This window comes from Equus quagga, chromosome 5 (genome assembly GCF_021613505.1).
Source record: "Equus quagga isolate Etosha38 chromosome 5, UCLA_HA_Equagga_1.0, whole genome shotgun sequence".
Taxonomy (NCBI): domain Eukaryota; kingdom Metazoa; phylum Chordata; class Mammalia; order Perissodactyla; family Equidae; genus Equus; species Equus quagga.
The window spans coordinates 80,237,596-80,252,656 of record NC_060271.1 but is presented as its reverse complement, the minus strand read 5'-3'; the positions used below and the strand labels follow the sequence as shown (position 1 = coordinate 80,252,656).

The 15,061-nt window shown below is 42.2% G+C and overlaps 1 protein-coding gene across 3 annotated transcripts in view; it reads right to left on the bottom strand.

The window, feature by feature from the left end:
* TGFA (transforming growth factor alpha) overlaps nt 1–14,547 on the bottom strand; it is a 104,157-nt gene extending 89,610 nt beyond the window's left edge. The window contains exon 1 of one of the 3 annotated variants that reach the window (XM_046662134.1): nt 14,318–14,547. In XM_046662134.1, coding sequence (XP_046518090.1) covers nt 14,318–14,357 — 40 coding nt within the window. In that variant the 5' untranslated portion in view covers nt 14,358–14,547. The remainder of the gene's footprint in view (nt 1–14,317) is intronic. The other 2 variants (XM_046662135.1, XM_046662136.1) reach the window with 2 other exon arrangements.
* Nucleotides 14,548–15,061: the final 514 nt, after the last annotated feature.

Here is a 15,061-nt window from a genome sequence, read left to right as displayed (position 1 = left end):
AAAGCCATGGTAGAAATGCCAGCAGGCCTCCAATAACAAATTTATTATTAGAGGTTTCCTGGTCACAACAGAATATATTAAGTAGCACATCTTGTGATTATCTGTCTTCTGAACATCTGAATTTTTGACTGAAGGAGGAAAAAAAGAACTCTACCACACTTGCTTCTTTATGATATTTCATGGCCTTGGGAAGTAGCAAAATTTCTTTCTTTTTAGCCAGCATGACAATTACCTGCAAGGCAATTGCTCTCAACTTGGTAAATATTTAGGAGAGCGGCTGTCTGAAAGTCTGATTACATTTGGCCTCATGTTAGCTACAAAATGGCACTCTCACACATGACTCTCGACACCTCAGCATCCACAGCCTTCCGTAACGGACAAGGAGAAGCAGAATAGCAGGATGGCTAGCCCAGCAAGCAAGGGTCCTGGGTTCAAATCCTTGTTCTGCCACTTGCTGCCTGTGGGAGCCTGGGCAAGTGACTTAACATTTTTGTGCCTCAGTTTCCTCATCTGTAAAATGGGGATAACCACCATATCTCATAGGATTGCTAGATGGGTTAAAGGAGCCTGTGCAACACGTAAGGCACTTAAAGAAATTAGCATGTACCAGACACTGCTCTAAGTGATGGCCATTATCTCTTCAGAGTGCCTTGCCGTGTCATACCAAGAACCCTCCTCTTGAGCCCAAGGTGCCCACTGTGTATCTCGTCATATTGTGAAAAACTGTGTCTGCTTCTGCTACAATCTACAAGGAATTCAGGGGTTGGGGGCAAGGGCTAGGTCACTGCCTTCTGCGTTAATATCACCAAACCCAGCAGAGAATCTGATACACAGTTAAATGTTTGCCAAAGTGAACAAACCACGTACAAAATAAATAACCTAAACACACAAATAGCATCCCACACTTTGAGCTGATAGATTTTATTTTTGTTATTCATCCCCTTGGCTCTAAAATATAGCATTCAGTGAATAAAGTAGCTACCTTGGGTGAATTAAGAACCAAATGTTACATTAGTCTCAGTTCACAAAAATCACAACTACCGTTTGATCATTTGGATATATTCTCCATGGGATGACAGCTGAGATACTCCAAATGCTTCTTTTATTACAGTTAAAAGAAAAATGTCCTCCCTTTTATCTGAAATCCAAAAAATCCAATTAGTTGAAAGGACTGTTTTGTTTATTTTTCCCTCTCTTCCACAACAGAGGAAAAAGGCACATCACAAGAAAATAAGCTCACATTACACGGTGAGTTGATGTTGTTTTCCTAAGTGTAAATCTCTAACTTTCAAGCGGTTCACTGGGGCATAACCAGTCCATTCACTGAAACCTTCGACAACCTACAGAGGATTCAAAATAAGAGCTTATATGAAATGATGGCCTCAATCAAAGAAGGTCCCACTCTCTTGATCCTAATAGAGGAACTTGGAGTAATGCCTTTTATGTTTTTATCTCTCCATAAGGAAAGTTAAAATAGAGCAGATTTTTTGCTTAACTAAGTCAGGCAGAAAACTCTACTCATTGGAACTTCTCATTCACAGATAGTAATAAAATTTTTGCATCAACTACAGGTACCACTTGGGGATGAGAGTGTACTAGTGATGGTCTTCAGACATTGAGAGACCCTGAAAGAGCTTCTGAATCATTAAAGAATGATGAAGTTACATAACAATGCTTAATGTGAATGCACCTAACAACAGAACATCAAAATACGTGAGGCAAAAATTAACAGAACCACAAGGAGAAATAGACGAATCCACTATCATAGTTGGAGACTTCAACATCCCTCTCTCAGAAATGGATAGATCCGGCAGGCAGCAAATCAGTAAGGACACAGTTGAACTCAACTGCACCATCAACCAACTGGATACAACTGACATCTAGAGACGACTTCATCCAACAACATCAGAATACACATTCTTCCCAAGTTCATATAAACATTCACTAAGATGGACCACATTCTGGGCTATGAAACACACCTTGACACATACAAAAGAACAGAAATCATACAATGTCTGCTCTCAGACCACAAAGGAGTTAAACTAGAAATCAATAACATAAATAAACACACTCCTAAATAACACGTGGGTCAAAGAAGAAATCTCAAGAGAAGTCAAAAAATATAAAGCAGTGCTTAGAGGGAAATTTATAGCATTGAATGAATATATTAGAAAAGAAGAAAGATCTAAGATTAATAATCTAAGTCTTCACCTTAGGAAAACTTAGAAAAAGAAAAGTAAATCCAAAGTAAGCAGAAGAACAATGAAGTTATTCATTTTAGTTACTGTTTTGTTCTACTTTAAACATCTGAAAATTAGTCATTCACATGGGACAGCACTTTCTCAAACTTTTCCATCAAAATTCCTGAAATGGCAAAGAGAAGGAACTCATACCCATTCCTCTGGAGTCTGGGGGCACAACCTGAAACAACTGAAGGAAAAAAATCACAATTCACCCAAAGTCTTACATCCTAAAAATTAATTTTGATATTTCAATCTTGCATTCTATTCACTAATACATCTGAGTTTGTTTTAATATAGAAAACAATGTTATGATTTGCCAGCTGGGTTCCTTTTTGATTCTTTAATTGTTCCCAGTTCCAGGGAGGTGTCACCAGGTTTGGTCTCGCGCTCCAGGTATGCCACAGCCTACTCCTCAGTACTCCCATTTGAGAAGAGGACATGGAAATATACCGCCTCAGTTAATGAGAATGTCACATGGAGAATTGTAGGCCTGCCTCGTGACCCCCAATTCCTGCAAAGCACAAATTTCCAGAAAGAATAGGAGCACACAGGCAGGTTCAACAAGCCTTTCAAGACAGTGAGACCCAAGGTCCATCAGTCTTCAGCCATGCTGAGGAATGAGTAAGTCATCCTTTCTCCCCAGTGACTGAAACACGGTAAGTACTCCTCCCCACTAACACAGTAAGTGTGCCTTGCCTCCACCACCACATGCATTTCTTCCTCCAACACGCCCTAGCTGGGAGGGAAGTAGAAGTCTTGTCAGGAAAGGGAGAAGTGAGCAATACCCCCTATAATACACTGTCTACCTTCCTAGTTATCAAGATTTTCTGCTCCGACTTCCCTGGGCAATGACACGTTCCCAACCCAAAAGAATGGTTCATTACAGGGTGAGCCTCAGATTAACGGAACAGAGCAGAAACGCCACAAACAGACCCACGTACTCCTGAGAAGGGATCGAGTTACAAAAGTGGGATTTGAAATCAGTGAGTAGAGAATAAATTATTCAACAAATGGTGTTAGGGTAACTGGATCAGTATTTGACAAAAAGGCCAGTTAGAGTCTTATCTCACATCTTACACCAAAATACATTCCCGAAGAACTGAAATTGAACTTCAAAAAGTAACAAAATAAAAGTACAAAGGGAAAGGCGAGATGAAAGAGTCATAGCAAATCCCTTTCGTACCACGAGACAAAGCAGATATCATAAAGGAATAGTGAACAGATTTTAAGTCTTGAAAAGTTAAAAACAAAAACAAAACCATACTTCTGTAAACCCAAACACAACACATATAAATTTAAAAGGCAAAATGACAAAATGATGAAAATATTTAATATCTTTTAAAATTTGCTTACAAATCAATAAGAAAATAACCCACCTACCCAAGACATGAGCTAAGGACAGAAATGTGTAACCCTCAAGAAAGTGGGTTTAAATATGCAAACATGAGAAAGCAGTCAATTGTACCAAAGGTTGGTTTTAACCAAAGAAATGCAAATTGAAACAAGGAGATACCATTTTGCCAACATGATTAGCCAAGTCTAGAAAATGATACTAATCATCAAAGGCAAGTTTGCTGATAAACAGGTACTCACACATAGGTCACAGAAGTATAAATCGGTATAGCTTTCCTGGAGGTCAGACTGTCAAAACACATTAAGAGGTTAAAAAACACGTACCTTTTGACCTAGTAATCCATTTCTGGGGATTTACCCATAGAAGATAATTACGAGATGCTGGTAATGATTTAGCTACAAAAATTTTCATTTCAGGTTTCAATATTTAAAAGTAAAACCACCTACATGTTTATCAATAAAGGATGGGTAAACAATGATAGCGTTGGACAATGGAATGTGTTAGTCATTAAAAAAAAGAATAGGTTGATAGATATATTTGTATTTTTGCCATGGAAATATTGCCCCTATATACTGTAAGTGAAAAGCAGATTTTAAAATACCAAATGCCATTTTCGAAGGAAAAAAAGTGAATATACAAATATCTGTATCCATTCACAGAAAGAGATCTGGTAAGGCACCTGGTAATTAAACCTTACCAGAGGATGTCTCTGGTGAGTTGAATTTGGGGGTGTTTTGTAGATTCTTTTGTTTGTAGATTCTGCTTTCTATTTCATTTTAGACAAAGAAGGAGCAGGATTTAACCGAGGCCAGGAGAGAAGGAACGTATCCTGAATGCCCTACATGAGGAGGTCGCAACCACAGGGTGGCCTACACTGTGGCCAGCACTAAAGCTGTGTGTTTGGGGCATTTTCTTTGGGGGGCAAGGGAGTAGCTGATGAGGTTTAGGGACAGCCCAGATCCAGAAGGATTCCCCATCTATGTGATCTACGAGTTTACCTCACCTCTGTAAAAATTGCTCAGGCCCCAGGCTTGCTTTCATTCCAGTTCAGGGACCTATGATTCATCCCCTGAAACCCTAATTATAACACCCAAGGTCTGCTATGTGCAAAAAACAGCTGTCATTGTTTAAATTTGCTGGCAGGGAGTGTGCACAGCATGCAAACCGGCCAGATGATGTGCTCCTCCGGTGCAAAAATAATAACCCAGAAACTGTCCCAAGGTGAGAAGTGCTCAAGCCCAGAGTTTCCAGCTGAGCTCAGCGACAAGGTGAACAGGTTATGTCCCTTCGTAGTCCATACGCCAACTCCTCAGAGCCACTCACAGTAAAAGTTACAGGTCTTATGCTGTTTCTTTCAATCAAGAAAAGTATCTTGAGTTTGTGTTTCCCCTGTTGGTTGCCAAGGCCTGTCAGAGGGAGGGGAGCAGAGTGTGTAATTGCAAACCTCCCATTTATCAGCTCTGGCTGCTTTTGTGTCACCACATTACATGTACCATTTAGTCAGTTAATCTCCTGCACCTCTTGGAAGTACAGTAATTACACAGAGAGTGCCTCAGACCTGGCCAGAGATGACGAAAGAGCAGTAAAGGTACATCTGTCTTCTAAGTGCCCAGGAGAATTGTTTGCTGACCTCATTCAAACTTAAAGGCCCTAAAGAATCCAAGAGGAAGACACGGTCTCTTTGTAAGAATCCAATATTTTTACCTAGAAGTACTGATCTTAAAAAAAAACAAAAACAAAAACAAACCCAAAAAGCAAACAAGCAAACCACAGAAATCTCCCACTCAGGCATTGGTCATCTTGCTCCAAACACTACAGTAGCATCTAATGGGCAAAATAGTGTATTTGGAGGTTTTTAAACTTTTAAAGTGTAAGGAACCATCAGGAAGGTACTGTAGCAGCTTCTGCTAGAAATGATAATGCCATGCAGCATCCAACTCAGAAACATTACTATCACAAAGTAATATTTGTTACTTTGTTACTATGATACTGTAACATTGTATAATTATAATGATAATATGTAACTGTATATTACTGTAATATTTGTTACTTTGGCACATGCAGTTATGCAGGTAAACTAGTTATTTACCTGGCTTCTGGGAACACTATCAAATGTGAAGCTTTGACTTAAATTTGATTTAACTAAAAAAAAAAGGTTCTTTTTTTCAAAATATCCTTATCAAGAAAAACAAACAAATATATTCTATTTTGGGGGCCTGGGTGCTTACTTTGTTTCATATTTGGTAAAGTCACATTAACTGAGGCCACAGATGTAAAAGAAAAATTTTTAATTAAAAGGAGATCATTTACAAATCCATACTAAAAATTTAGAAATCTGAATTGAAAAGATTGTGAGGAAAATAAATAATTACCAAAAATGACTCAAGAAGTAGAAAACTTAAACTGACCACTGAAAAGGGAGCAGGCACAGAAGCCTCAGAAGCAATTTCTTTCAAGCCTTCACAGAACCGTTGGTTCATGATATTTCAACTATTCCAGAGCAAAAAAACAGATGGAATGTTTTAAAATTTATTTTATAAAGCTGATATAATGCTGATATCAAAACTAAAAAAAGAAAACAAGACCCCAAACACTTCAGGATGAGTCAGATCTAGCAGTATATACAGAGAAAATACCACAAACCCAATAAGGATTGATTCCAGGAATCTGCGGATGGCTATAACATAACTGAGTCAATAAATGTCCTCAAAACATTGGGAAAAAAGCCAAAAAACAACACATGTTATTTATCTTGCTTTAAAAAATAAAGCAAAATGCCAAATCTTTTAGTAAGTTATGAAGAGAAATACATTTTATTAACATGATAAAGTTTACATGTATATATACATATCTAAATACATATTCACATATATATACATAACCAAAAAGCCTCATACTTAACTGTTAAATGCTACAAACATCATGTGTAAGTCAAGAAAAACACAAGGATATCTACTGCCTTTAAAAAAGGCTGTTCTTAAAGTTCTTACCAGCACTATAAGATTAGAAAAAGTAATAGATCAAAATATTAAACTGAAGGAGGTGAAGTTATCGCTATTCAAGATTACATGATCATCTACCTGTGACCCTAAGAGAATCAACTGAAAGACTACTAAAGTTAACATATATTTTTAAGTTTTTAAAAAACCAGCGATAAGCAATTAGAATAGAGAATAGGGGAAAGGTCTCACCCGCTGGAATACAAGCTCCATGAGAACAGCACTTGGGTTCATTCTTGGCGGATTCCCTATCATCTAGAAGGGGTCCCAGCACAGAATAGGTGCTCAATAAATATTCGTAGACTACATGAAGGAAGAAGTTCACCATAAGGGCAAAAATACAAAATAATAGGACCAAACTGAAATTCCACAGTCAAGTACTTAAAAGAATTTAGCATATGATAAAAATAGAATTTCAAACCACAAAGGGAAGGATAGATTATTCCACAAATGACAGTTCAGGCTACTAACTGGTAGGCTGTTTTAAAAAAATGAAATATGAATTATACCTCACATCACAAGCCAGAATAAATTATAGATAGAATAGTTCAATACAATATATGGAACCACTACAGAATTAGAATAAAAAATGGGTAAATATTTGCCTTATCTTAGGATAGGGAAAGTTTTTCTAAATATACAAGCAAAAGTAGGAAGCTTAGGGAGAAAGACTGATAGCTTCTGCTACATAAAAATAAAAACCTTCGGTATACCAAAAATACCATTTATAAAACAGTAAAAGACAAACAATAAGTGGGGGACATACTTGTCAAGTATTAATATCCTTTATATATAAGATGTTGTTATAAAGCTGTAAGAAAAGGATGATCAATAAGAAAAAAATTTGAAAAGGTTAAGATGCAAATAACGAGATGACAAATGGTTAACAAGTTTACTCACCCTAAGAAATACTAAATACAAAATTTGAGCTGAGTTCTTTTTCTCCAATCAACTCAGCAAATGTTAAAACTAACTTCAGGTGTCATGGAAGATTCAAGAGAACCGGCATTCGCACACTGCTGGTGGGAAAAAAGGCCAATTACTAGGACTTTATCCTGAGTGATCAAAGATGTGCCAAACATTTGTGTACAAGAATGTCTGTTGTATCATCTATCTTCCTTGACTTTAGACATTTTAAATTTAATATATGCTTATTATAAAAAATTGACCAATTCAAACCAGGGCACTGGACTATACATATGGTTCTAGAACCTGTGTTCAAAAATTTAATATATCATGAAAACCTTTATTCTTTTAAATAGATACGTAGTAAATCATTGTATTGATATATAAAAGTAAGTTATTTAAGGAATCTCTTTAAATAATTATAACAGTTGTGGTACTAGCAACTTGTTACTATTATAAACAAGTCAATAATCACCATCTTTTATATTTTTCTTTGCACATTTAGGCAAGTATTTATGTAGAATTGATGACTCAAATTATGCCACTTAAATTTTTTTTTAAAGATTTTATTTTTCCTTTTTCTCCCCAAAGCCCCCCCGGTACATAATTGTGTATTTTAGTTGTAGGTGCTTCTAGTTGTGGCACGTGGGATGCTGCCTCAGCATGCCCTGATGAGCGGTGCCATGTCGGCACCCAGACCCAAACCGGCAAAACCCTGGGCCTCGTGAACTTAACCACTTGACCACGGGGCCAGCCCCTATGCCACTTAAAATTGATAACTATTGCCACACTGACTTCCAAAAACGTATCAATTTAAATTCTCAAGAACAACGTACAGATTATTCATAACAGTGAGAAATAAGAAGAACATATATGGCCAAAGGGTTTCAAAATTAGTTAAATTATAGTAAATATATGCAAGGGATTATTTTCCAGCCACTAAGAATGATGTTACAGATGAATGTTAAATGACATAAAAAATTTCTATTATGAAAAATTACATTACAAAAAGAAGTAAGTTAAACAGGGTAAGCTCATGGGAATTCACACAGGCTTTTACAGAATATCTACCTATACATTCATCCATCAGACTCTACAACAAATTGTTAATCATGGTTATCTTTGGGTGGTGGAATTACAGGTCATTAAAATACTTTTTCTCTTATGCTTTCCTGAATTTTCCAAGTGCTATAGAGGAAAAATGTTTTTGCAATCATTAAAACATTAAATCATAAACTATTTTTTAAAAACAACAATAAAAGAATTCTGAAGACTAGTTGCATTGGTGTTGCAAGAATTTACATGCAAGCACCCTTTATTATCATACTACAGAATTTTTCAGGATTAATGTTAACCACATGGCCAAGTGTTTGCCAACTGAGTCTATACTTGGAGTATCCAGCGCTCGGCACCCTAAGGGGTCATCAAGGGCTTATTGGTTTCCTCTGAGACTTGGCCTGTCCTCAGAGGTGCCAAGGGCAGAGACGAAAACCAAAGGTCTCTGCCCTCAGGGAGCCCTCAAACTAGGAAGGAAGAGAGGGTGAGCACCAGCCAACATTAATGCAAGGCAAGCCATGGAGGGGCCGGGACTCGGTTGCTGAGGTTCCCAGCCAGAAAAGTTAACACTGTCAAAGATGAAAACCAAAAAAGGCAAGGCAGTAGCAGTCTGGAGTTCCACCAAGTTATACGAGCTTGTTACACAAGTTACATGTACATCCCTTCTTGAGGAAGCCCTAACCACCTACGACACTTGAGAAGCAGAAACTGTAAGGTGGGGGAAAACCGGAAGCTTTTCAAAGTAACGGGACAAGAAAAAATTAAAGGCAAAAGTAGTGAACATAGAATTAACTTGACAGGGGACAGACTCCATATGAAAGAAAATTGTTTCCTCTGACTTAAGAAAAAACAAAAATGTACTAGTAAATACATAAAATTCCATTTCAATAAATTTCCAACATTTTCTAAGCCCAGGTAACAACTATTTAAGTCATGTTCAATACAACGATTCATAATGCTTTGAAAGAATTTACCCAGATTTCAGAGCTGATCTATAGGGAATGTGCCTTGTACTTGAAATGAACAGCTCCTAAGAGTTGGTTCTGGTAGTCTGGATTTATGGCTTTCCTGATTCTATGAAAGATTTTTATACTTGCGATTTCACAAGAAAAAAAAAAAAGCAAAACCAAACCAATAGTCACCATGAAAGTACCCCAATCTTCTATCCAGATGCAATCTGAAGCATATTAGCCTTTAGCATAGAATTAAGTTCATACTTTAAAATGAAGTGATTAAAACTATTTGAAATGGCAGCCAAACAACGTCAAATTTTGGTGATCCAAAAAGAGAAAATATGACATGATTAGCATTGGTCAGTGTAAGTGTCACAACATGGGACCGTTACATTTTCCATGGACAAAGTACTAGAACACTTAGGACAATTAAGAGATCTCAGCAAGAGTTTTAACTCAGCCCTGGTCCGCAAGACAGGCCTTTAATAATGGCCCATAAAACCACAGTGGCATTTATAAACGTCAGAACGGACTTAGGATAAAATGCAATTGGTTAAGCCCGAAGTTTCCCTAACAGCAACTGACTATAGAGCAGTGGTGCTCAAAGGGTCCCACCCCTTTGGGGCATAAGCCACACCTGGGAACTCCTCAGACACGCGCTCTCCCACCTCCTGCCCTGCTATCTGCTTTACCAAGCCTTCCACGTGGTTCTGATTTAAGGGCACTGCTGTGGAAGACAGTACAGAGGTTTTGAGCGTGAAACCGAGCACAAGATGCCCAATTCAGTGTGTCAGGCTAGTCCCACTTTGGTTGACCCAATCTCCACTTCCCATTGCCGCTTCCTTTTAGTGGGCAGCCCAAAGAATAGCACCATGTTCAAATACACTTTCAAAAGGTCCTTAGAGGTAGTAGGGCTAATGGAAAAGGCGGCTATTTTTCATGTGTTACCACAGCAACATGAAGCATCATTTACTCCTATAAGAAAGGTCTCCTTTCCAGGGTACATTGAGTATTTACAGAAAGATTACTTTATCCTGAGGAAACCAAATTTTGGAAAAGCAAATACTGGTAACTCTAAAGCTTCCATATTCACCTTTACAGCCCTTGTTCTAAGTGAATTTTCCCTAATTATGGCTGCCCAATAAGGAAAACATGTGTCCTGGGCCAACCTCCACTGTCTACTCTGAAAGACATTATTTACATGTAATGGAGAAAAAAAACATCTTACTTCATGCCCCCTACTGGTCCCTCAGTCCTGAATCCACAGGGAAGCTGAGCTGTTTCATCTCTACCCACCCCTGATGACACTTCGCATCCTAAGACGTCCTTCGGTAGATCTACATCCATTCTACTTCTGGGAGCTGCTATAACAATGTTTACTTCTGGATTTTAAAACCCATTTCTGTACTATGAAATCAATTTCATTTTGTGTGTAGTCCTTTACTTTTACTGTTTTTAAATAGTTTCCATATTTACCATCTCATTTGATTCTCATAAGAAACTGTGAGGTGGGTACAGTTTTATTATTCCCACTTTACAATGAGAAAACTGGAACTGAGTGCTGACTTTAATGAACAACTGACCGATGAACTTTAAGGAGGAAATACAAATGTTCTGCATCAAAATGAAAGAATTCACGATGTCCAAAAGAACCCCTAAAGTCGCTTGAATTTGTCACCTGCCAAAGGATATTCACCAAAATAATGAGGTAGGTTTTCAGGTGGGATGGTATTTTTCTGGCTTAGGAAGGGTGGGAGCTGGGAGATAAGGGAAACTCTTCCAGATACGGAATCAACATAACCTGCAATGAATGATATCTGGAATTCTATGAGGTTCAAAGGAACAATGATGATGATGATGATGGTGCTAAGATCGATTAAGCTCTTACTAAGTGCCAGGCACCATTCTGCATTTATTAAACATATTCAACAACCCTATTAATATCACCATTTTACAGACAAAAAAAACCCCCACAAAAACACAGAGAAGCTATGTAACTTGCCCAAGATTACACATCTTGCTCCCTGGACACAGAGGAGGATATGGGACTGGAGGTGCCAAGCCCCTGTGAGGTTTGCGCTGCCAGTGATGGAAACCTTACATGGGAGGACAGCCACCACAGGAACCTGGATTACTTTTCCAATGTTGCCATTTAAGCAACAGCCTACACATCCTCTCGGCCAAAACATCAATCAACGTTCAGGTTCCAAGCAATCAGGAGTGCTGACTGAGACTCCTAACAGCTGGTTCCTTCTCAGACTGTCCCCACCAGCGTGGGGAAGAAGGGGAGACATCCCAGTTTTCTAGATCTTGATTAGCAATGGAACACTGGCTGATTTGCCTGGAACTGCCTTTAGCTAATTTAAGAAAAATCAAAGAGGAAAGCAGCTCTGGAGGAAATGTGCAAATGAAAGCTGCCTGTGGCACTGACAAGTACTATTTAGTAATCTATGGAAAATGAGGTGGGAGGCAGAAGTTCTAGTCAAGGCACAGAACTAATGGCTTTTTTTTTTTTTTAAAGATATATAAATGAAAAGGACTCCTCAGGGTGTAAATTACTCCAGTCTTGTTTTTCCTCTACTTGTTTCAACTGCTCACACTTTGGAATTGTAGAAGCCAGCTTTTACATATTGACCAATCTTTTGAAGTTCATACATCTTTTTTTTTTTTTGAGGAAGATTAGCCCTGCGCTAACTGCTGCCAATCCTCCCTCTTTTTGCTGAGGAAGACTGGCCCTGAGCTAACATCCATGCCCATCTTCCTCTACTTTATATGTGGGACGCCTACCACAGCATGGCTTGCCAAGCGGTGCCATGTCCACACCCGGGATCCGAAGCAGCGAACCCCGGGCCACCAAAGCCCAGCATGCGAACTTAACTGCTGCGCCACCAGCCGGCCCCAATAAATCTTTTTCTTAAGGAAGGAAACAAAGATCAAGCTGAACTCTTAGGCGAGAGAAAAACTACACGATGAATGAATGCAGTCTTCATGGGCAAGTATGCTATGATGGGGAGCAACTTTCCAATGCTTCCTCAAATTTGCTTACCTTCATTATTTCCTGCCTTTAATTTTCACTGAATAACCTCAGGCCACCTTGAGATCCTAGGAGTCCAACAGAAAACCCAATTTAACAGCAAGTTGCAGGGTATTTCACAGAATCTAGCCTCAAGGAAAAATCCCAAACCTGGGAGATGGGACTAGAGTGACCCCAGTTAGGCGACTTTTCATATCCACATTCCTTCCGCACTTTAATAATCCTGGCCCAACTACTTACTAACGGTGGGCCCTGCGAGCTTCACTTTCCTCCGTTATAAAATGGGGATGATACCTTCTTCCCCAGGTTGGTGTGAAAATTAAGTGAGTTAATACACGTCAAGCACTTGGAACAGTGCCTGGCACAGAGTAAGCGCTCCAACAGTATTAGCATTCATTATTACTACGACTAGTGTTTGCAAAACACATTACAACAGGGAACCGCACACAGGAAGCTGCTACTGTATTGGTAATGTTTCATTGCTTTAAAAAAAATCTGAAATCAGAACCGTCAATACAAAAAAAATATCAAATCTTGCAAAAGGGGGGGGGGGGGAAACGCGGCCCATAATCGTGCCACCTGTTGGTGAGTTTCAATAGGGTACTGTTGGCGCATCCGGTTCCATCCCTGCTCGGTGTTTCCCTCCGTGGATGCCTCCCTTCGGGCCGCGGTTCTTTACGAGCGTTTCATCAGCAGGATTACAGGCGGGTCCGTGCGCCTCGTGAAACCCTGTGCAAAACCGGGTGAGGCTGCGGCTCTGAGCTTTTCGGGGGAGGGGCTCCATAGCTTTCCTCGCACTCTAATACACGACCCTGTAGCGAGCAAGTTGCTTTTCAGGGTTAAACTCAGGGGATATCGGCAGAACAATTCCTTTCACGGGAGCGGCAGCAATAACCAGGGCACCTGGGCTGTTAATTTGCTATCTCAACACTGGAGCGACCCGACCGCGAAGGGCAAGAGGCGGCCAGGGCGCGCGGCGCTGCGCCCCTCGCCACTTAACACGCCGGCCTGCGGACGCCACCGCCGAGCAGCTCGCGGGCTCCGCAGACCCGTCTGCTCCTCCCTTCCCCCATCCCTTGTTCCCTCCCCAGAACAAACTCAAAGGAAATTGGCAACGCTCCGTCTAGGGTTTCACTCCTGCCCTCGGCTGACACTTCAACCACGTCTCCCGGGGAAGTTAATTAAAAGAACAATTAATCCGCACAAAAATCCAAAACCTACCCCAAAGCTCAAGAGCTCTGCAAGTTAGAAGATTGAGGGTGCCGCTGCTGACCGTGACCCTCTGTCCATCGCTTGTGGGCAGGGGTGGGCAGGGGGTAGGAAAGGGAAGCAGGCAAGGTCCTGCCGGAGGGTGGGTCGCCGGTCACCCCCAGAGTCTACACGTCACCAACGCCGGTGAAGACCGGCTTGGAGGCAGCCAGGTGAACAGGTAGGTGTGGGCAAGTGTACGAACAGACACACGCAGCCGCGGCGGATTAAAGTTCACACACCGCTTCCCCTTCCCCGGCGGGCTTTCTCACGCACGGCCCAGGCGGCCACTTCCCGGGCAAGCCTGGGCGCTCGACGGTCCCCCTCTCTGGAGCGGGTTCCCCAAACCCCTAGTAAGCCCCAGTGACGCCCCTCGCCTCCCAACTTCCAACCCCTAAAGTATTAGCCTCCCTCCAGCCTCCTAGGCGGGCGCAGAAAAGCCCGGGGACGAGACATGAAGGACAAGGAAAGCGGGGTGCGGCGGAGGGCAGGGGGCGCCGGCGTGCAGCAGGCGGCGTACGTACCCAGCGCGAACAGGGCGAGCTGTCCAGCCGAGGGGACCATCTTACGGGCGGCGGGCGGCAGGCGCTCCCGCCTCCTGCCCTACCTGCGGTGCCCGAGTGGCGAAGCGGCGCCGCGGTGCGGGGGGAAAAAGGCGCCGGCTGAGGCAAGGCCAGCCCCCGGCGCGGGCGGGCGGAGCGAGGACCGAGCCCTCTGCGCTGGCACTCACCCTGCCGCGCTGCAGACCGGGCGGAAATGGGAAGGCGGTTACCGTCACCTCTCCGCCACTCGGGGACCGGGGCACGGCGGACCACCCTCCCGCCCCAATGGGGGTGCCCCCCTAAGGGCACTGGGGGTGGGGGGTTGGGGCTGGGGGCGGGGACGCTGCGCGCACCGAGCAGGGCGCGGGCGGCGGGGCGGGGCGGGGCGACCCGGGAATCTCTGTACCCGCCGCGCGAGCGGGGAGCCCAGGCCGGGGAAAAGGCAGGAAGCGCCGACTTCAGACGCCTCCCGCAGACGAGCAACGCAGTGTGGCCACAGGCCCCCGCTCCCAGGTCGGCGCCGACCACGGAGGACGAGCAGACGGGGCGCAGCGGCTGCTTCTAGGCTCCAGGAAGGGGAGCGGAGCCGCCCGGACGGCCCGTCACCTGCTCCGACCGCCGCTGCAGAGGGCTCTCCCCGCCAAGGGACTGGGGCCGCGGCCCGGAACGGGACCTGCGAGTTTCGGCCGCCGCCTGCCAAGATTTGGCGCCACGAACATGTTCCCC